The sequence below is a fragment of the Pelodiscus sinensis genome, chromosome 9, assembly GCF_052426305.1.
Source record: "Pelodiscus sinensis isolate ZL-2025 chromosome 9, ASM5242630v1, whole genome shotgun sequence".
NCBI lineage: Eukaryota > Metazoa > Chordata > Testudines > Trionychidae > Pelodiscus > Pelodiscus sinensis.
In genome coordinates this window covers 62,811,665-62,833,326 of record NC_143060.1, presented here as the reverse complement: position 1 = coordinate 62,833,326, position 21,662 = coordinate 62,811,665, and the positions used below count along the sequence as shown (strand labels likewise).

The window sequence follows — 21,662 nt, the reverse complement described above, 5'->3', positions numbered from 1 at the left end:
ATTGCGCTGCAGCGTAGACGTAGCCTAAGGTGCTACAGGACTACTCGAGCTTAAAAGCTTCAGAGGGGTAGCCGTGTTAGTCTGTCACTGGAAAAACTTACAAAACAACAAGTAGTCAAGCAGCACCTTAAAGACTAACGAGTTTCAGACTAACAGGGCCACCCTGCAGATCAACAGAAACCAACTGGGCACAAAACCCAGGCCTGAAAGAAAACGGCCCCCAAACGCAGGTTATGGGTGCACAAGAAACAAACCAGAGGGGTGGGGGGGGAAATGTTGCAGGGGCCTGGCTGCGCTCATCTCTTTAGCAAGGCTGCATACCTCATTAACATAGCCTCGCAAAGCACGTTGGGATTGACTTTGCCTGCCTGCAGGCGCCTGGACCGAGCACAGGAAGTCACACGCGCTGGACTTTTGTGCAGTCTTCATATCTCTGGCCTGAGCACTGAATTGCTAATTAGCATACGCTTGCAGTGCATGACGGGAATTCGGATCTAGCTCACTGTGATCTGAAAGAGTACGCATCGGAGAGCCTTATATAATGGCTGAGCGCAATGTAGCTTTCGTCAGAGGGAAGCTCACCAGTGAGGTCACGTGCAGGGTGCTTGTCACTCACGCTCCAGCCTCTGGGAAGGTCTGAGACAAGAGCCAATAGCTGCCCTAGCAGGGCACCGCTTGCTGCAGGTGGATGAGTTACCAGCAATGGTGGGCCCTGGGGAGGGGCCCAATGGGGCAGGAGAAGCTGGAGGGGGCAAAGCCCCTCCCCAGCGGATGCCCAGTTCCCTCCCCAGGGTTTGGGAATGACTCATGGCTGGCCCCCCTGAGTTCAATGGGCTGAGGTGAGGCCTCCAGGGGCCTCATAACCCAATTCAGACTACTCTCCCTCTGACCCTTTTCTGGAATCCAGGCCCCCTTTTAACCCGCCTTGGATAGGGGTTCACCAAGCACCCCCTCCCGGAGCATAAAGCACCCATAAAGCATATCAGCAGCTTTTACAAAATCCCCAGGAAACCTTCAGCTGCCACATTCCTACCTGTGTGTGTTTTTCCTGATTGCACAGTGAGAGCCTTGCACCCCCTCTGCATCCAATCCCAGTGCTGCTATAATTCAGTCAGCCACCCCTGCAATTTCTAAGTACGGAAGTGCCATGAGTAAAACCACCCTAACTGCCTTGATTACAACAATCCTGCGGCCCACCGAGATGGAGAAGGGCCACTCATATGGCACTAGGTTGCCCATCACTGCACTGCTGAGATTGCTCAGGGAAATATTTTCAACCATGCTTCAAGGATTAAGTGTTTATGGATTATGTGTTCAGTGTACATATGATTCTGTCTTTATGGGCGTGTATATTAACTATGTAAGTAGAAGATTATGGAATGAAGTATTATTTGTGTGATTTTACACTAGGAGGCGTGATAATGTGATTGTACACTCAGATATCTACTATATATTTGAGAGTTTGTGTGCCTGTCTGTGCATCCATCTGTGAATCTGTTTGCTCAAGAACTCCTCCTAAACAGTAAGAGCTGGGACCACCAAATTTGGTAGGCAGCTTCCTCTTACCATAACTTAACACAAGGTGAGGTTGTGCCAGGAAAGTGGGCTATGCCAGGAATGGGACTGGTTCTCATAAAATGGAAAGGGACAGGGGCAGGGACAATTACATCAGCGAATGACCACATGTAAGACCAGCAGGGGGTGGAGCGCTGGGTGATTCTGAGCACTGTACATGGGTGCGGCGCCCCTTTGTCCTGGCCAGCCCTGGGAATCCGGCCCCTGGCCACCACGGCCCCTGCCAGCCCTGGGGAGATGCTGGCCATGCAGCACAGCCCCCTTTGCTCTGTCCAGCCACGGGGATTGGCCAGCCCCAGAGATTCAATGGCCAGGTAGCCCAGACCCCGCTGTCCCAGCCAGCCCTCAGGGAGGTGCTGAATGAGCAGCGCAGCCCCTGCCAGCCCTGGGGAGCTAGCAGCTGGGCAGTGTGGCCTCCACCGGCCCAACCATCCTTAGGAGTCGGCCAACCTTTTGCACCCCCCACCCTTTGCCCTGAGCCCACACAAGCCTCCAGCCCCCCTGTCCTGACTCCTGAAGCCCCTCCTGCCCTGAGCTCCTCCTCATCCCCCAGCCCTGACTCCTGCAGACCCTGCCCAGAGCCCCTCCTAACCCACCACCCTCGGCTCCTGAACTCCCATAGCCCTAGACCCGTCCTCTGAGCGCCTCCTAATGCCCCAGCCTTGATGTCTGCACCCCCACCCCAGACCCCTCCTCACCCCCACTGCTCGTAGGGTAGTATCTAGGAACTTAACTCTCCTTTTCGGATGGGCTTGTTGCCACAGCACTGGGTCCATGGAGGAAAGAACAAAGCTTGAATCTACTACAGACTTGGCTTATTCCCCTTTCCAGTGTCTATGCTGACCCCTCATTAACATATCCTAGCAATGCACATTGGGTGTTTGTCTCTGTGCGTGTGATCCTATAAAGCCATGTGGAAGCATAAACCCTGAACACTGTACAACCTTGCCTCTCTCCTGTGCCTTGCCGGACCATGGAACCACTCATTAGCATATGCTTGCAAAGCATGTTGGGAGAGTCTTTCCTGCTCACCCTGAGCTAGTTCCTTAAGCTTTCTGAAGCCTTATGAAGTAGCCTTCATTACAGTCATTTCAGGTCAGAGGGAAGCTTGCCAGAGAGGTTACATGCAGGGTGCTTGTCACTCCCAGTTCAATGCCTCTGGGAAGGTCTGAGACAAGAGCCCCTAGCTGCCCTTGCAGGGCACTGCCTGCTGCAGGTGGATGAGTCACCAGGGATGGGGGCTCTGGGGTGGACACTTGTCTGTGGCATGAGAAGCTAGAGGAGGCTCCTCTGGTGGATGCCTAGTCTACCCCTGGCTTTGGGACAGGCTCATGGCTGGCCCTGCTGAGCTCAATGGGATGAGGTGAGACACCCCCCCAGGCGTCTCATAACCCAACTCAGACTACTCTCCCTCTGACCCTTTTCCCATGATTAGCCCCAAACCCAGATGTTTTATGGACCATCGCTCCCTCCACAGCAACAGACCCCGTCCATGGAAGCCACAGACATCCCCGTGGGACGGAGCATACAGCACCCACCCACACAGGGAACACCTGCCATAAATCAACCAATATTGCATGGGAGGTAAGAGGCACCCCTGCTCCCATAGGCAGGTTTTTCCAAATCACTTACTGTCTGGTTCCTTGGAAACATTTCGTCCTGGGAACTGTCCCACACAGGCTAGCTTACTGGATGGGCCCCCGCTCCCCCGACTGTGGCAACTGCTAAGGGAGACATTTTACAGACCACCTCAGGGAGTTAGGGGCATGAGGCTGTGGGTTCTCGGTGCTTTGAACAATTTTCCCCCTGTTCCTCGCACTGATACCCCCGCAGCGTTGCTAATTACCTCCCTCCCTGTGCTAGACTACCGCAAACCTCTAGTGGGGGGTGGGGGAGGTGTCTCAGCTTAATATTCATCTCAATTTCCTCTTCAGCAGTACAGGCCCGTCGGGCAGAGCATCGCGGCCTTTGCAAACTTCGCGAGGGTGGCCCAAAGAGAACAACCCATTCCTCGGGCTGGCAAGTTTCATTGTCTGAGGTGACAAAGCGCCGACCCGAACTCAGTGGGTCCTGCGCTTTCAGGCAGATTGAGGGCCCAGCTTGCCATGTGTTGAGCTACTCTCATCATTGGCCAGCATAAGGTTTAGAGCTGCCGGGGGGAAGGGAAAGGGGGGGAAGACAATTTTTGCAGGAGGGAGTCACTTGATGAATTTTAGTATGTGGTCACCAGCTGGCCCCTGAAAGGGGCGGGGCTTCAGGTGGAAGGGGCGGTTCCCTGTAGGCACCGTGAGCCCCTAGCAGGGGGAGGAGACTTCATGCACCCCCCCCCCCACTCAGGCCAGTCGGAGCCTGGGGGAACGGGCCCTCCCCACCACCACTACTACCACCCTGGTGGTGCTTAGAGGGAACTACCAGCTGTTTTGAACAGCTGGCAGCTCCCACTAGGCACCACAGCCCCCTGGTGGAGAGAGGAGACGTTGTGCATCCTCCCTGCCCCGCCCTGCCCCACCTCCAGGCCATTTGGGAAGTGGGGGAGCAGGCAAAGTCATTCACTGTTCAAAAGGGCTGGTCGCTCCCTCTAGGTGCCCGGTGGGGGACGGAGCCGCCAGCTACGTTGAACAGCGCATGACTTTGCGCACTCCTCCGCCCCGGGTCTCGATTGGCCTGGCGGCGGGCCAGATCAAACGGCTCGGGATCCAAGCCAAGCACCGTATCTTGCTCACCCCTGATATAGAGGGAAACCAAACTCCACAGTGTTAGCAGACCCCCCAAATGATACAGGGCTGGGTAAATCCCTTTTCTTTTCCCCAGCTAGTCTGTCCCCGCAGTGAAGATGGGGAAGTGGGTGTTGGAGAGAACCTGGCCCACCCTCTGTAATAGCAGCTGCCTATAAGAGTCTCCAACCTCTGGACTATTTCCCCAGTACCTTCCTTCTCTCCGGCTCGGCCTCCTAGTCGCAGCTGGTGCTTGTTCCTCCTAAACTCCCTCCGTCCTCTCAGCTCCTCACGTGCTAACTACCTGCGGAGAAGCCTTTTTATAACCAGTTTCAACTGGTTCTTTAATTGGCCCCAGGTGTTCCTTGCTAGCCCGTTTAATTAGGTCCAGGGACTCAAATGCCCTGATTGACTCTGGCAAGTTCTCGCTGTTTCTGGACCAGTCCCTGCCAGTTGCCCTGGGAACAGAGATCTCCTCAGTCTGAGGCTAATGTACCTCCAGGAATCCAATCACTCCTTTGTACCCCTCTGGCTCTGTCCCATGGGGTAATTAGTGCTCATTGTTTTGACTGCATACGTAGTGGGCCAATCAGCCTCTGGGTTTGCGGTGCCAGAAGAACAGACATTCTCCGTGCTAAAGTGCATACAGGCTAAGAAGCAGGTCCCACAAGACTTAAATACCTGTGTAATTAAGCCAGAATAGTCCCACTGAAGATAACGACATGACTCACCCACTTACAGTTAAGTGCAGTACTAAGGTACAATGGCCAGCTCACCCCTTTCGAGCCTTTGAAATACATAGGGAGGGTTGGTAGGCAAGGAATTGAAAGATTGTACATGCTTGTGTGACTTTCCCTTCCTTTCTGAAGCCCCCCCGTGCTCCCATCTGCCCTTCCCCACATCCTGCAGTCACGAAACACATCTTGAGAAACACATCTCTGATCCGCAGCATCCTCACCCGCACTGAGCCAGCTTCCCTTTACCGTGACACATGCACAGTATTTCAGTGCCTGGCTTTCACCGACGCGTTTGCAGTCAGCTAGCTTTATGAAGCAACATCCCACACTACTAGCTGGGGTCACTATTGCAAAGTAGAGGGGTTTTAGAGGGTTGCGGTTAGATAACAGCTGAGTTGTCTCTATTGACAGGAGGGTCAGGAAACTCCACAGACATTATCCAAATGCGCCGGCCCACCGCTCTCTGCACAGAGAGCAACAGAGCCTGTGTGTATAGATAGCTATTGGGCCAAATTCACCCTGGGGATAACCTCACTGAAGTTAGTGGCGTTTCGCCCATGGTGACTTTGGACCTCCGCATTTTTATTCTTTCAAACAGGTTTCCATGACAACCAGCCACTTAATTCAGGTTCATCCTGTGCACAGGTCAATATCAGACGCCTTCCGACTGCCTGGGGCAGAGGAGCAGGGCTGGGTGGGACCGGCGGGACGGGGTATGTGGGATCGGTGTGGCATTTGCCTAACAGGTAGGGTGCCCAGAGAGCAGTGCTGTAAAAGTATGTGGATTTTATTTCCAAAACAAAGGCAGCATGGGTGCCATTAGAGACCATACAAACATCTCCTCTAGCGTCAGGAATCATATACGAATGTGACAGCACCGTGCTCTCGGGCTACCTCGAATCACCCCGAGCCAGGCCCCGGGCAAATGTTTCATGGGGAGGATGTATTCGCAGTCTCCACTGCCTTTATGTTGTGGCTCCCTACAGGGACAACTAACCCTTCTCCGGCTGGCCTGGGGAAGCATTTGAGTGCCACGTCCGTGGAACCTGCACCAGATGCCCTGCCCGGCAGCCAATAGAAAGGCCAGACACTTGCTCGTGTTACGGTTGCTATTACGTGCACCACAGAAATCAGTGATGGAAGAGATCTGCCGTTGAGGGCCATTCCTGGGGTCCAGCCCCGGATCACTCTTCCCTGTCATATATACACCAGTGCTTTGGCCCGTCTAGACTCCAGTGAGGCACGAGATGGGGACTGCAGCATGGGGAGAACTCCCCGGTCTAGGAGATGCTACTGACTGGCAGCTTCCAAAATCCAGTCTAGATGTACCTTCAGCCTGACACGAATGTCCCCAAAACCTCCTTCCACTCGTCAGACATCGCAGGCCGGGCTTGGGTGCCCACTCTCAGAAAGCAGCGAGTCCACCTCGCCTCACCCAAGTTCCCTCTAATATTTTTTCCATCCATGTGCGGAATAAATGTTATGTGCTCTGAGGCATGTGCAGGTGTGCACCATCAGCAGAAAAAACATGCTGCCCGCTGTGGGCACGCTGCGAACCAGCTGGGCGGCGTTTGAATCTCTTTTGGGTGGCCACCCAAGTGCTCTGCTTACAGGGATCGCTACTCTTCACCCTTCCCGCTGACTGGTGCTGTTGCAAGGGGGTCTGTATTGGCAGCATCCCCCCCGGGGAAAGAGAGGGGCAGAAGAAGAGCAGGGGCTGAGTACAAACAGAGTCTCTTTCTGTCCCTGAGGTAAGGACTCTTGCAGCCTCAGCTCCGCAGGAGACTTGGCAGACAGGCCAGGGTTTGCTTGTCATGGCTGGGTCGGGTAGCGCCGCTGTGAGAGCCGCTTGGGTTGGCCGCGTCCAAGGGAGACAGCAGTGGAGAACTGTGAAGGAAAGAAAATGGCTAAGTAACAGGCCAGAGGTGGAGCTGCCCAGAAATGGAAGCAGCCCACAATCTATGGGCAGGCAGGATGAAAGCTGCTCGGGTCAGCAAGTCAGACACAAGTGGGGGCCAGGCCAATTCTGGTAGCCTGGAGTGATGCTCATGAGTGTGAGGGCTGGGCAGCATGGACAGGACCGGCAGGGTCTCTGCGACGTTTCCCCAGGGGCTCTACCAGCCCAGTTCAAACCGCCTGCTATTTCGGCCCCTGGCCTGCTGCCCCTTTGACCCTTGGCCTCGCAGCATTCCCAGATGCTCCCTGCATCTTCCACTGCCCACACTGGATCTCAACAGGAGCAGAGAACCTGGCCCTACTGAAACTGAGATGGCTACGACATCTCTGCCACATCTCTAGAGGCTTCCGCCCGGGGCTCTCTCTGCCAGCAGGCAGATGGACAAAAGGGAACATCCGTAGCTGTCCCACCAGAGACACGAGGGGTCTGACTTCCCCTTGGTGAGAATCCCAGCATCCGTCCTAAGCCGGGTGTGGCTGGATCGCTCGCCAAGACGCCCTGTGTGGTTAGAAGGGGCGAAGAACCTCCATACCTGAGGACCCAGAGCAGGATTGAAGAGTGGGACCTGCCCTCCACTCGGGGCAAGGAGACCACCTGGGCCAGAGACGAAGTCCCGCGAATCATCCTGAAAAAGGAAACAGGAAATAACAGCTGGTCCTTGGTCTGGGGTTCGGAGAAGCCAAAGGAACATGCCAGGTCATGAGGCAGGGGAGACGGACGAGGCTGAAGGGAGATTCTCCCAGTTTCCTCCGAGCCAGAGAAACCACCAACAAAGGAGCTGTCTGACCTATCTCCCATGACCCTGTTCCCTTAAAGATCCTCCAAGGAACAGACAGCACAGGACTCCAGCTCCCCCACTCCCTCCGCCCAGCCGGCCCTCATCTCTCACCTGGCTGCAGGCCCCGAGAACGGCTGCTGATTCCCTGCCATCGGGGCCCCACGAGCCTTTCGCTTCGTCAGCAGCTGCAGAAACGGGAAAGAGATGTCCAAAGGTTTGGTTCATTCCGGGATCGCATGACCCGAACAGCGCGGGCCTGCTACCAGAACAGGGACGCTGGTCGTGGCCTTGGCTGGATTTACCTGGGCTGCTGGAGAAAGGGCCGGGGGCAGCCGGAAGCAGGCCAGGAGGATGAGGGTGAGGCGACGAAGGGCTTGCCCCAGCGGCTGGAGGAGAAGGAAGGGGAAGGGGGGCTGGTACAGCCGTCTCCTGAGGAAAGAAAAACGCCCCGGTTCAGAGGGAAGTCACCGCCTCAGGGGGTGCCCAAAGGAAGCACCGGGCCCTGCGAGAAATGATGCTGATAGTTCAGTAAGAGGCGCGCCACATCAGAACAGAACCAAGGCCTCAGTGTGGGGCAGCGGGCACTGTGGGGCAGCAGGTACCATCTCTGGCTGGGGTGGGGGACCTAAGGCGCGGGGGCCGGATGTGACCCCCGGCTAGCCTGGATCCGGACTCTAAGCTCAGGGCTCCCCCCAGCATTGGGGAGCCTATGCTGTTGCTCCAACCCCTACCCCCCGCTGTCCCTCTATGGGGCTAGAGCACTCAAAATTCACTAGCCTGGTGTGCAAGGGGAATGTCTCCTTCTCCACTGGGGGCCACAGCAGTGAGGGAGGTTGGGGATTTTGTTTTTGGGGGTTTTTTGTTTTTGTTTCTCACTTGTGTGTGGCCCGACTGATTTTTCTGTGGGTCAGCAGCCCCCAACCTAAAAAAGGTTCCCCACCCTTGATCTATGGCCGTGGTATCCAACACACTAACCACTAGCCACGTGTGGCTATTTGGCCAGCTGAGTGTGGCTAGTTGGCTTGACCACTGTGGCTATTTGGCCGGTTGAGTGTGACTAATTCGCTATAGCAGCAGTCCCCAGAGTGGCTATTGCTTAAGAACTGGTTGGCCCCCCAGGATCTATGGGATGAGATGTAACCATGATTTCCTGCCCCCCTGCACAAAAAGAACATGGGTGGGGGGGCTAAAAACCTCATACTAGGGTTTGAACCTCTAACCACAAGGAATGAGGCAGAGACCTACATGGGAAGGGGTAGATCACCCCTCTTCTGGGGGATGCGTGAGGGTTTCTTATATCTTCTGAAGCACCCATGGCTGGCGGCTGGCGGAGACGGGTACCGGTGCGTGCCTGCGCAGCCGTGGGCAAATGTGGCCAGGGTCTGGGAATGGGACGCTGCCTGCCTAGCATTTCTGCTGCCTGCCTGCCATTCCAACCAGGGATGCTGTCCCCCTTTGGGCTAGTAAGCCCCGTGGAAGTGTTACTGTCTGCTGCCACCGGTGCCTGCTTTTCCCTTTGGCCAAGCGACCTCCACAGATTTGGCAGAGCTCTTGGAGAGCCTTCTGCACCAGAGGGACCTGATCGATCTACAATTCTTAGTCATGAGACTTTGCTGCAGGACTGAGACCTCAAGTTGTCATTTTCCGTCCCGCTTACAAATACATCCCCCTGCGTATGGCAGCATGGAAAGGACCCGCGGGCGCAGGGAAAACCCTGGCAGTGGGGACAGCGGGGCGGTGCCTTTGAGATGGAGAGATGAACCAGTGGTGGATGGATGACGACAAAGTTAAGGGATCCGCTGAAGTCAACAGCAAAACTCCTATTGGGGGGTCAAGATTTCACCAGTCGCTCCTGTTCGCTTCACTGTAGAGGGTGGTAACGATCCTCTGGCCCACTAGGATGTCTCCACGCACCGTGGTTCCCTTCACAGGGTGCTTGGCACCACCTGGCTGCCAGAGAACACGTATGCCCCAAGGGCTTCACCTCCTGCCACCGCAAGGGTCACAAGGCTGCCTGTGCCCTGCAGTGAGCTCTGGGCCATTCAGCCGTGGCGTGGAGGGGTTAATCCACACCCTGTGCGGGCCACGGGGGTTACACAAGAAAGGGGAGGACAGTCCTGGGTCACGGCACTGCCTGCACCCCCTGGGAGTGGGAGGTAAGAGGAGGAAGCCCCCTCATCAGACTGAGGCGGGGAGGAGAGCAGCCCGAAACGGCCCCTCTAGTCCTCTCGTTACCTGGGATCCTGGTGCAGCAGTGGCTGAGGCCGGGCCGGACCCGTCTCTGGAAGGCGTCACCTTCTTGGAGGGCTTTGAGCGGAACCAGCCGAACCAGCCAGACCCGGAGCCCTGGCAAACACAGGGTCTCGTTGGCGCTGGCGTCGTGTAAGTCCCGGCAATTCAATAAAGACACCACCACCCGCAAGCTCGCTGTGGAACCCCGCCCGGCCCCTGCCGACCCCCCCACCCCGCAGCGTCGTGGGGGAAGGGAAGGAGCCAGCCCCTTCTCACGGCTGTGACGGGAGAGGAGGAAACCCCTCTCTACCTCAGTGTGCGGCAAGGAGAGAGAGCAGGGCTGAGGGCCCCAGACCCATCCCATTGCAGGGGGGACAGAAGAGCAGGGGCTCGCACATCGGCCTGGGGACGCGGGGATGAGGGGGAGCAGCCCAGCACCCCTCACCTTTGCCTCCTCTTGCTCGGCCCCCTCCGTCGACGGCCGCTCTGCGGCAGCTGCCTCGCCTGGGCCTGCCGGGGGTAAGGCGTCCTCCACGGAGATGGTGGAGCTCTCTGAGACGGTGCGGGCCCTGGCCGCCAGCGCGCTCTGGTAACAGAGGGAACGGGCACCGTGCCCATTGGGAGGGGGAAAGGAAACTGGGCGGGGGGGGCTGAGGAACAAGCCGGCAGCCATTCCAAGAGGCAGCATCATTCATCTCCTCTCCTGAGCCCAGCACATCTCAGAACAGGAGAGCGGGTCCTGTCATGCCTCCCTGAGTCCCACGGTACCTCTGCACCCGCCCCGCTGCAGTCACAGCAGCTCCATCGCGGCTCTGCCCCGCGCCAGCTGGCTGCGGTCCCTCTGCAGGCACACGCCGGTCGTGAACGGGGCATGAGCTGCTCCACTCCCCCCGCAGCGTCCCTACACCAAGGCTCGGGGGGAGGAAGAGACTTTCCACCGGCTGCCTCACGCGAGGGGAATTCTCGGCTGGCTGGTGAGAGGCCAATGCTCAGCGTCACATGAGCAGCCCAGGACCTGGGCCTTGCTCCTGGGGGGGTTGACACCTGGGAGGTGTCTCAGCCCCAGAGTTTGTGGGGGACATGGTGCAAGGGGAAGGGAAGGCCTTTGGCTATGGAGAGGAGGGGCAGGTGAGACTCATGGGTGGGCTGGGCGTGTGGCTAGCGGGCAGCTGGGGCAGAGAGGGTTGCATTTGGGTGGCAGGGAGGAGAATGGGGTTTGTCTGCCCTCGTCCGGTGCATTGTGGCACCTGGCTCCCCTCACCCTCACCGCTCTCACCTGCTGCTCCGGAAGGTTCTTCTGCCCCCCAAAGGGCAGGGCGTAGCCTGGCGGCCTCACAGCGCCCCCTGCAGAGCAGAGAGAAGAACGCTGCTCAGGGGCGCACGCCCTTCACATGACACCTGCCTCCTCTAATGGGGGCGTTTTTAATGCAACCGTTGGTGAGGTAAAGAGGGAGCAGCCCAGCTGGCTTCTTCACTGCGAGATGCTGCCACTGGAGCGACTGAGGCACACGCGGTCACTCTGCCGGGCACCGAAATCCTGTGTAGTCTTCTCTGAGCATTAGCAGGGCTAGGTGCCAGGCCCCTCTCTGGCACTAGCATGACCGCCTTTCTGACAGGGCGCGGGACCGTGCCACGCTCCCCCTCGGCCAACCCAACGCGCAGGGCCACGCGCCTCTTCCTGGGGTCCCCAAAACGCCAGCTTGGGATCCTCCTTTGCACCTGTGCCGAGCAAGGAGAGGCCTGGCTCCGCCCAGTGACGAAGGCAACGAGGTTGCGGAGGAGACAGGGAGGGCAAAATGTTCCCCACGTCTAACCAAGAGGCCTCCTACCATCTAGAGCGCGGCATGGAAGTGCGGCCTCTCAGAGCTTCTGCTCCCTGCTTGCCCTCAGCACTACACGCGAGGGGCGGCAGGCACGTCGGGAATATCTACTCTTGGAGCATGCTAAAAATAGCACGTAGCCACGGCAGCAGAAGCGATGGAGGAGACACTAGCCACCCAAGGCATGGGCTAGCGGCTTGGCCACATACATCATTGGGGTGGCTAGCCCCTCGTCCTGTTCCCACTGCTGTGGCTAGCGCCTTCTCACTCTACTTTCAGGGTGCTAGTTCAGTCCAAATTAACGTGGGGCAGTATCCTGGAGCTGGGAATCACACCCTCAGCTCCCTGTGTAGATAGACCCTTGGAGCATCGGTCTTCCCTCTGCCGGACAAGGAACAGCCCCGAGAGGGCAAATCCAGGGTGACATGCTCTGCGCACAAGAGGCACCAGGTTAAAACGTGAACCAGGTTCGCTCTCACGCCAGAGCTGGGCTCATATGAAAATGAGACCAAGGGCGTGAGCACCGTTTACCCAGACAAATGTCTCCGCAGAGAGGAAACACAGGAACTCTCTGCAGACAGGCCAGGGTGCCCAAAAAGAAAACCCGTCGCCACAGTCACGGGCAGGCACGTTAGCAGAAAATCCAGTCGGAATAGAGGGGCGGGGCCGATCCTCCTCCGTCCTGCCTACTCCCCAGGATGGAGAGAAACCCCAGCGCTGCGCCCCAGCCCTGAATATCCCCACGTTCAGCATCCGAACACGCCAGTTCCACCTGAACTGTCCGGTACGTATGTCCCTCCCCGCACCTCCCAACAGGTTTTCCCCCCCTCCTCCCAGGAACAGTCACAGGCGGCCTGAAGGCAGCAGCGTTCAGACAAGCTTACCTTGCGGCGGGTAGGTCTGAGGCGAAGGGGCGTTTGACATTTCTCCTGGAGAGAGGTTTGCCCCAGGGCTGACCCCTGTGGGGCGATGCTCTTGCCTGGGCTCAGGCGGCACAGAAGCTACGGCCTGCTCTGAGCCCTCCAACCTGGAATGTGCATCAGGCGGGAAGGACACGTTCGCCTGTAGACCTGGCTGGGACTGGCCTGTCCTCTCGGCAGCAGTGGGGTCATACGGCTGGTGTCCTGGGTTCTGCTGGTAGCCGGGGATCTGTGCGAACTCATGATGGAGATCTCTCTCTGGAAAACAGACCCCAGGTTTTTTGCTCAGGATAGGTACAGCTTTATTGAATGGCTCAGGGTCACCATCTTCTCTTCGGTGTCCTTGTCCATGGAAAGTGAGCCGGAGAGAGCAAGAAAAGATCCAAGGGAGTTACAGTGGGTAAGGAGTGGGGTGTTGGTACAGGACAACTAACACAGAAGAGTTTTTATCATCTTAGCAGGGAGAGGGCGGTGGCGAGAGACAGGAGGGGGACTCATGAGGACAACTGAGGGGCATGGGGGGAAGACAGAGTCTTCAGAAATTCAGAGGGTCCCACGGCCTCCTGTTCCCTCCTGCCTACACGTACTGAAAGGACTAAAGCTCACCAACAACGCTGCAGCTTTCTGGCTGCAGTTGTTAAACGCCAGCCCTCTCTCGGCCCCGTGGGGAGGTCGAGCAGGCCAGGGGGCTGGCAGGTGTCACCACTAAGAGACTGATCCACAGGCCCAACCCTGCAGATCCCTGGTCAGGCAGAAAGAAGATCACGCTCCTGAGGCTTGACTGAGCCCTGCCCCCCTCCACAACCCAACACCCTTTGTGGGGAGGGGGCGACTTCTAGAGTATGATGGAGAGAGTCCCAACAAGACCAGAGTCTTTGCTATCCCGGGAGAGCGACACAGAGGACCAGGGAAGGCAGTTTCCAGTCTGTGCCTAGCAGAGGCTCCCTTGCAAGCGGAGGATAAAGGCAGAGGACAGGAGACATGAATGCTCTGCTCTGAACAGGTACCAAAGTCTGGAACCTGCCGGTCTCCAATGAACCTGGCCATGCTCCATCTTCACACGCAGAATGGCCTAGAGCCACTAGGGTATGTAAACACCCAGCTCCCTTTGGTATTTAGGCCCCTACATCATGTATGTGAGGCCTGGGCCAGTGTGCCGGGTCCTTTACCTGCTGCGGATCCGCCGGCTGTGGAGCACGCTGGCTGAGCGGAAGGCGAGTCGGGGAGGTCTCCTTCTTTCTGAAAGGGTTCCAAAAGTGAACGGCCCAAAAGAAAGGGAAAGCGAGAGCTGTCTGCCGGGCGCCGGTAAGCGGGACGTAATTGTCACTGCCGTGAAGGCCACGCCGGCTCCTAGTGGAGCACGGCCACCTCGTGGACAGCGAGCTCTGTTTCTGAGCTTCCGGTCAGAGTCATTTACACCCAGGGGGCCGGGAGGACCTGCTCCGTGCCACCCGCCCCCGCCTGCTTCTCACTCATCCCAAGCAAGGAGGCGCACTGAATCCTGGGGCTCCGTTCTCTCTTCTCCGGGAGCGACTCTGCTCCGCTGGAGGGCTGGGTCCCCCAGCGGGTGAACAAGGACAGTGGGAACGGCGACCTCGGTGGGAAGGCTGGAGCTGTTCAGAACCACCTATCGGGCCTGAGTCACTTGGTGGAGTCACTGCTAGTTTCCACCCTTGGGAGGAGATCAGAATACGACCATTGTCCTTTTTAGAGGGGGCAGGCTGGGGAGCCACAGGGAGGGGAGAGAGACAAAACACGGGGACAGATATCTGGTCCCCTAGGGGGTGTCTACTCTGCACCGTTATTTCGAGACAACGAGCGTTATTTCAAAATAACAACGCGAGCGACTACACAGCCATTCCGTTCTTTCGAAATAATTTCGGAATAACGGGCGGCTTATTCCGAAATCCGTACATCTCATTCTACGAAGAATGTAGCTATTTCAAAATGAGGCGTGTGTTGATGCTCCACTGCCGCTATTTCGAAACAGCCCCTCCCCAGGGCCGTTCTAAGTTATTCCTCCCCAGTGCCTCCTGGGGCTCTAAATCGAGAGAGCACGTCGGCATTAGGGGAGCCTGCCTCAGACTAATTTTGAGGCTTCCCTGTAGTGTAGACGTGCTATTTCAAAATAAGCTATTTCGGAATAACTGTCACACGGCACATCCTGCTTTGCCCACCCCAGAGGGCTGCGGCAATCATGAAACATGATGGAAGGACCTTCCCCCACCCCCTCCACTCCCATCAAACTCACCTCCCACTGCTGGCCTAGGGCTCGGAGCTGGATGAGCCAGTCTGGTTCCAGGTTCTGTTCCCGCTCGGGTCTTTCCAGAAGCAATGGGTCAGAGAGTTTCAGCTGCTCTGCGAGCTGTGCAGTGGTAGGGAACAGATGCTTAAGCATGTTAACCTCTGGGATGCAGAGTGCACAGATTGAGAGCCGTAGCCATTAACGAGCTGCTAGGTCCACGGACCAGGGAAAAGCTATTCACGAGTGCAGCATTTCCTCATAATGAATACATAAGACTAGCACACGGCATTTATACAGCACCTTTATTATTTCTATTGCAGTAACATCTAGAGGCCCCAGAACTGCTCTGCTAGGTGCTGTACAAACAGCTGACCTGCCCTCAGAGGATCTCAAAGGACTTTACTGACCCCACCTCTGTGAGCTAGGTCACTACCGTGAATCTCATTTTCCAAGTGGGTAAACTGAGGCACAAAGCGATCAGTGTGACTCTGCCAAGCTCACACAGTTATCCATTGGTGGGATCAGAGAGATCCCAAATTTCCTGGCTTCCACTCCTGGGCTCTAGCCACATAACTTCTGTGAGAGGGAGAGGGAGTGTTTGCAATGGCTAGAACACAGGCGTGCGAGTCAGGCTTCATGGCTTCCACTCCTTGCTCTGCCACCGACTCACTGCATGGCCTTGAGCATGACTCTGCAACTGACACACTCATAAAAACTGCTCCATAGAAGGTGACAGAGACACACTTTAACAGACAAAGAAAAGGGAAAATTCCCGGCGCACGAGCAAACGGAACTATCTGGGAGAAGCTGTCCGGGTTGACAGGGTCAGCTCACGTTGGATACAGCCATGGACTCATTCTAAACCAACACCGAGAGAAAAGAAATTAAAAGTGTGATTATTCCTAAATGGGAGGGTGTTTAATCCAAAAGCTAATATGTGCTTTGATCCAGAATTAGTGAACAAACACCTGATTGTCAGTCATCCCTGCTTCAAAGGAAGGGAAGTCTTAATCAAATACTAACGCGGATCATAATTTGCAACACAATCTGCAACATCAAAGACGAGAGAGGGGCTATGGCCGTGCTGGTTTTTCATCTAAAAGCCCGTTCTCCCAGGAGAAGTGTTATTCCCAGCAGCCCGGCCCATCTGCAAGACTCTTAGAGTAATTAGGTTTCCACAACAGGTGGATCTGGGTAAGCGCTGTAACATTATGTAAATCGAGGGTTAGGGCTGGTGTGACGGGGATTTTCATAGCGCCTGCCTCAGGTGTGCGTTACCTAAGCATTCTTCCTGTCTCCCTTTAATCTGCTCTGTGGCAACCACAAGCTGCATCTCAGGGGAGATCCTTTGGAGTGTATCGTTCCCAGAGCTCCACACAATGGCGCCTTAGAAGGAAACAGGACTCAAAGGCAGATGAATGGGATTGATGATGCCTCACGATCGTGCTGCAGAAAGGGGGGTGAGGCAGTCTAGTAGCTTGTGCACTGCACAAGCATGCTAAGGACTCGAGGTTTAGCCCTGGCCCGACACGTTACTTCCCCAGCTGGGAAATGGGTACAATGAGACTGACCTCCTTTGTCGAGCGCTTTGAGATCGACTGATGAAAACCTCTAGGTCAGAGCGCGGTGCTGCTGCTCATTCTTCTGGCTTTGGGGGACAAAGGGGTGGGCTTGGTTTTCTAACTCCATCCCACACCAGCCAGAACCAGAATGGGACGTGTTCTGGTTTAAAAGAAAGACCCTTGCCTACTTTAATCGCGCCAGCAGCTGCGCAAATTGCAACACCTTACTGCAAAATAACAATATGCAGCTCTGACAACTTCAGGAACACGCCTCAAACCCGGCAGTTGAGGGGAGATTGTGATTCCAGGTGGCATGTTCCTTCTAAGGCACGTCAAACCAGTTCTCATAATGAATAGCTCCGGAGCTGGCTATGGGCCACACACAACCGTCCTCAGAATCAGCTGCCACACCTGAGTTTGCAACAGACTGCACAAACATTATCCCGGAATGATGCATTCCAGAGGAAAACATCAAGAACCTCTTTAACACAGATTTCAGCATCAGAAGTAGGGATGTTAAATATCGGTTAATTGACTAGGCAATTAACCTCATGAATTCTTATCGGTTACTTGACTATTCTAAAGTACCCGGGGGGTGGGGCCAGCAGCTGGTTGCTCCGGCCCCACTCCTGAGGAGCCCCCTGCCACTCTGCGCTGCTGCCTCTGTATCAGAGGCAGCAGCGTGGGCTGCCCAGCAGGAGTTGGTCTGCGAGGGGAGCCAGTTTAAAAAACAACTCCCCTCACAGACCGGCTGCCTGTTGCCCTGTGTTGCTGCCTCTGATAGAGAGGCAGCAGCGCGGGGTGGCAGCATCTCCTGTCCGGGGAGGATCTGAGCTCCCGGACCTGGCGCAAGCCGGGACTGAGCCAGGCTGCCTGCCTGCCGGGCTCCTAATACATTTTAAATGCCGCGTCGCAGCGGGGGTAGGTTCCAGACCTGTTGCAAGCCAGGACTGAGCCGGGCTACTAACCAGCCTGCTAAAAAATGTACTGGCGGTGAGGAGGGGGAGAAACGTGTGTAGTCTATAGCATTGACCGATATGCTTTTGCTAATCCATTAATCAATTGCACTATTACATCCCTAGTCAGAAGTCCCCACCGTTTTCCAACTTGGTAGAAACTTCACAGTGTGAGTTCCTTCTGCTGCAGCGCTGTGTCCTTTCCTCCCCTCCCCCTTCCTCTGCCCTTTATTTGACATTCGACTTGGCTCCTGCATCCCTGTTTCAGCACCGTTGGTCAGGCCCGCGCATATCTCATTTAGGCAGCTGCTGCAGAAGAATTACCAGGGGCAGCCAGATAGCACAGCCGACCGCATCCTGAAGGACTCACATCGGCGCTGGGTTGAGCTTAGTTGTCACCCGCCAGCCAGGGCCGACTTATCCATTAGGCACAGCAGGCACAGTGCCTAGGGACCACGATACTTTTAGGGGCCTACAAAAATGTTTTAATTTCTTTTAAAATCAGAAGAAAAAAAATGAACGCTTAGGGTAGAAGAAAGTGCTTTAATTTTTTCTCACATCAGAAAAAAATGAAACTTTTAGGGCCCACGACAATCTATTACATTTTGCCTAAAACAGAAAAAAAATGTTGAAGTATTTAAAGTTATATCAAAAATAATTTTTAATATTGATATTATTATGGTGGGAGGGGCCCACGAAAGCAGAAGTGGCCCACGAAAGTCATCATGCGGCCCTGCCGCCAGCAAATAGAGGCGGGGAGTTGATTTTCAGAAAAGCTGAGCTCTTGTGGGCCCAACCCATGTTCCTCGCAAGAGAAGGCTTGATTGTGAGTAAAACACAGGCCGAGGCAGCTTGACAGCATCCCTGAAACCCTGGCCTCACATAAACGAAGGGCAAAACTCCCAACAGGACCAGGACTTCACCAATTATACATTTCAGTTAACTCTCCCACCCGTAGCCGAAGCCACGACGTAGCTGGTTATGAGAGACGCACCTTGATAACCTGGTCTAGCAGCACCGGGTGGCAGGCCTGGGTCTGGTCTAGCAGAGCTGTGCCGATCCCTTCGCAGTAATGCAAGGCCTGGGAGGTGAGACCGTAGTCCGCCAGGCGTGACGCATAAAGGAGTTTATACACCTTGGGAAAGGAAGGAGAAAAATGACCGTTCGAGGGGGGAAGAGGAAAAAGAAGGAAAAAGCAGCCCAGCGGCTCAGACGGTGAGGTCCCCAGACAGCCCAGCTGGAGGTGTGTGACTCATGTAATGGACAGTGCACAGAACTGTGAGTCGGGAGATGCAGGGGCAAATCTTGGCTCTGTGCCCCTTCCCTCTCTGTGCCTGTTTCCCCTTTGCCCGTCTTCTCTGTTTAGACTTTGGGACACGGACTTTCTCTCTCCCTAGACATCTGCGCTGCCCCTGGCCTCGCGGTGGGGGCGCCTCTCAGTGCTCGGACAATGAAATTCCAACGTACTGTCCAGCCCCGTCATGGCATGTTGGAATGCCGCATGAACACATCCGCTTAGAAAGACACAGAATAGACAGGCTCCAGTCCTAGGTGCAGTGAGACTGATTCTGATCTGTAAGGAGCGTTTGTCCATCTCACAAAACCACCATCCACTGTGGCAGGCTTGCTGGTTCGCCCTTGCCCACTCCCCCCACCCCGCCCTCGGGCCTCCAGCTGGAATTGCAGTGGGGCTGGGTTTGAAGTCCCAGGAGAGATGGGCCAGCAGATCGGTAGGGGAGGACCCTCACCAGAAATATAGATTGATTCACCTGGGTTGGGCAGCGCTCAAGGCTTGTGCACAATGTTAAAAGTACAGCAGCTATGAGTGGCTCTCAGAGAAAGGAAAGCCAGGCAAAAACTCTGCCCCGAAACTCACGAGACACATGCTCTGCTGAGCTGTGAAGGGGAGTGCATTCAAAAGACCCTCCCCTGAGGAAGCTCTGCCAGGCCCAGGGAGGGCCTGATCTCTGACTGCTCTGCATCGGTGCCAAGTGCGCATCCGTCACAGTTCTGCTCGGCACGGGACGCGAGCCCTCCAGCTCGGTTTCAAGGGCAGCCCCTTGCCAAGCACATGGCAGGGAGTCTGGCTGGAAGGTGACTCTTTGCAGGTTTGCATTAGAAAGGAAGAGCCGCAGCCTCCCAGGTTGCTGGATGATAAAAGAGACGGAGCACATCTGGACCATGCAGAGCCCTATGGCTGAGAATCACCAAGGACAAGTGGTTTTTTGGTTTAAAAAAAACAAACAAACAAAAAAACGGTGCCAGTACTCCAGGGGAAAAGTTGTTGAGAAAAAAAAAAAAAGCCGGTGTGGGGCCAGCATTGCCCTTTTAAGAGACATGACCCCTTTAAGACAACTGTTGAACATTTGCGTACAGAAATGCCGGTACGCTACGTTTTTTCCAGAGGTAAGGAGGTGCCGGTACTGTGTACCGGGCAGTACTGTCACAAAAAAAGCACTGCCTTGGACAAAAGCAGCCAGCCCGCCCCTCACTTCATGAGCCCTGGCTTTATGTGTGAGCCACTTTAGTAAAACTGGTAGGAAAAAAACCCGACACAGGTGGAAACCAGAGGAATTTGGCCACCCTGCACGCGGGCTGAGAGAAACAAAATGTCTTGTAGGCACATAGAACCCCAATGGGCCACAAGTTGCCCAGCACCATGTTAGTTGGATGAACATCTGTTTTCCTCCAGGCCACGGATCGCTCTGGGGATCAGGCAGGAGACAGGAGTCTGGGTGTCTACAGTGAAGCCACAAGCTTGGAAGGCAGAAACAAATTTAGGCCCCGAGTGAGTTTTAGGCACCCACAGTATTCAGCAGCTTTGAGTAGGGCTTTTGTGGGTCACAGCAGGGTGTAAAAATGGGTCTTAGGCGCCTCAATCTGAGGATTAGGTTCCTAAATCCCATTGTGGATCTGGACATGGGGCCTTTGGCTTTTTATAGTTCCGTTCATCCTGACCACTTTACAAATCCTACAGAAAGTCTCACAACCCCACAGCGACACAGGTGAGAGTTAGCACACTCCTTAGACAGATGGGGAAACTGAGGCACAGAGCGATTCCAGTCCCTTATTCTGGTGGCTAGGGGACGCTGGCCATCAACACAGTCATGCGCAGTACCCAGAAATGGAATAGCAGGGCACCTTTCGGGTGAGCGCTGAGATGCACTGGCAGAGGAAGAGTAGGATTGAAGTAACAAGGACACAGAAGGGCTGGCATTGACATGTGCTGGCAGGACTGGCTGAGGAAGCCGGTGTGGTGCCCATGATAATACATCCTACACTCTCACAAGTTCCCAGATTCACTACACAGAGGGGATGAAAATCACCCCTCACCCTCGAGACATTGTCCTGAGCTGTCTACCGTGGGGGAGAATGCACACAGCCATACCCAGCCCAGCCAGCGAGAGGGGAAACTGAGGACGGTGCTTAGCCAGGAGATGGAGGAAGAAGAAAAGAGAAGAATTCACTCGGTAAATAACACTAGGGGAAGAGAGGCATGCAGGAGAGCAGAGTTTAGGGGCCATTTGAATGCAGAACATAAGGTGACGCCGTAATCCGTGGCAAGGGGCATATCAGAAATGCATTTGGTTGTGATTTGTGCAGAGAGGTGACGTTACAGCACAGTGAGCGCCGGTGACTCTAAGCATCTAAGGCCCTGGCCATACCTGACAGATTCCATTACCTGGAAGGAGGGGATGAAGGATTTGGGGTGTCGCAGCGTTTGACAATACTCGAAGATTTCCATCCTCAGGATAGACTCTGTCGTGGCAAACCGTGCAAAGGGCTGGCTGAAAGGAGAAGGCCGAGAGGTGAGCTCCGGGACAGAAGGCAAGACTCTTGCTCTCCATGAATAGCCTGCGTGGCTGGGATACCGAGTGTCCGTCCCGCACCCAGCCAACCTTCAGCATGATAAACTGACTCGGCGCAGAAGTGGAACTGATTAATGCTACAGCCAGTCAAATCCCGTCTTAGAAAGCAGGGAGGCACCAAACCCAGCCACACAAACCCCCTCCCCACCCACACGGCAGCAAAAAAACGCTGCAGCATTAATATGCATTTACTATAAGCCCCTGAGCATGCTCTAAGGATGTGACGTGGTGTTTGTAAATGGGGCAGTGCTGAAAAAGGAACAAACAGCATAAAAGGCAAAAAGCAAAGAGATGGTT

At 55.4% G+C, this 21,662-nt stretch overlaps 1 protein-coding gene and 2 non-coding genes across 8 annotated transcripts in view; 2 read left to right on the top strand and 1 right to left on the bottom strand.

The window, feature by feature from the left end:
* The first annotated feature begins 565 nt into the window (after positions 1-565).
* Positions 566-890, top strand: LOC149523953 (Nuclear RNase P). The gene has a single exon (XR_016350320.1).
* Positions 891-2,670: 1,780 nt separating this feature from the next.
* On the top strand, positions 2,671-2,993 carry LOC149523952 (Nuclear RNase P). Its single transcript, XR_016350321.1, has one exon.
* A 2,804-nt stretch (positions 2,994-5,797) lies between these two features.
* SEC16B (SEC16 homolog B, endoplasmic reticulum export factor) overlaps positions 5,798-21,662 on the bottom strand; it is a 40,724-nt gene continuing 24,859 nt past the window's right edge. For all 6 annotated transcript variants that reach the window (XM_075936882.2, XM_075936884.2, XM_075936886.2 and 3 more), the window contains 12 exons: positions 21,179-21,284; positions 18,491-18,631; positions 14,985-15,098; positions 13,903-13,972; positions 12,698-12,991; positions 11,270-11,337; positions 10,439-10,579; positions 9,997-10,107; positions 8,064-8,190; positions 7,873-7,946; positions 7,516-7,608; positions 5,798-6,913 (listed from right to left, as the gene is read on the bottom strand). In XM_075936882.2, the coding sequence (XP_075792997.2) occupies positions 6,839-6,913; positions 7,516-7,608; positions 7,873-7,946; positions 8,064-8,190; positions 9,997-10,107; positions 10,439-10,579; positions 11,270-11,337; positions 12,698-12,991; positions 13,903-13,972; positions 14,985-15,098; positions 18,491-18,631; positions 21,179-21,284 (1,414 nt within the window). In that variant the 3' untranslated portion in view covers positions 5,798-6,838. The remainder of the gene's footprint in view (positions 6,914-7,515; positions 7,609-7,872; positions 7,947-8,063; positions 8,191-9,996; positions 10,108-10,438; positions 10,580-11,269; positions 11,338-12,697; positions 12,992-13,902; positions 13,973-14,984; positions 15,099-18,490; positions 18,632-21,178; positions 21,285-21,662) is intronic.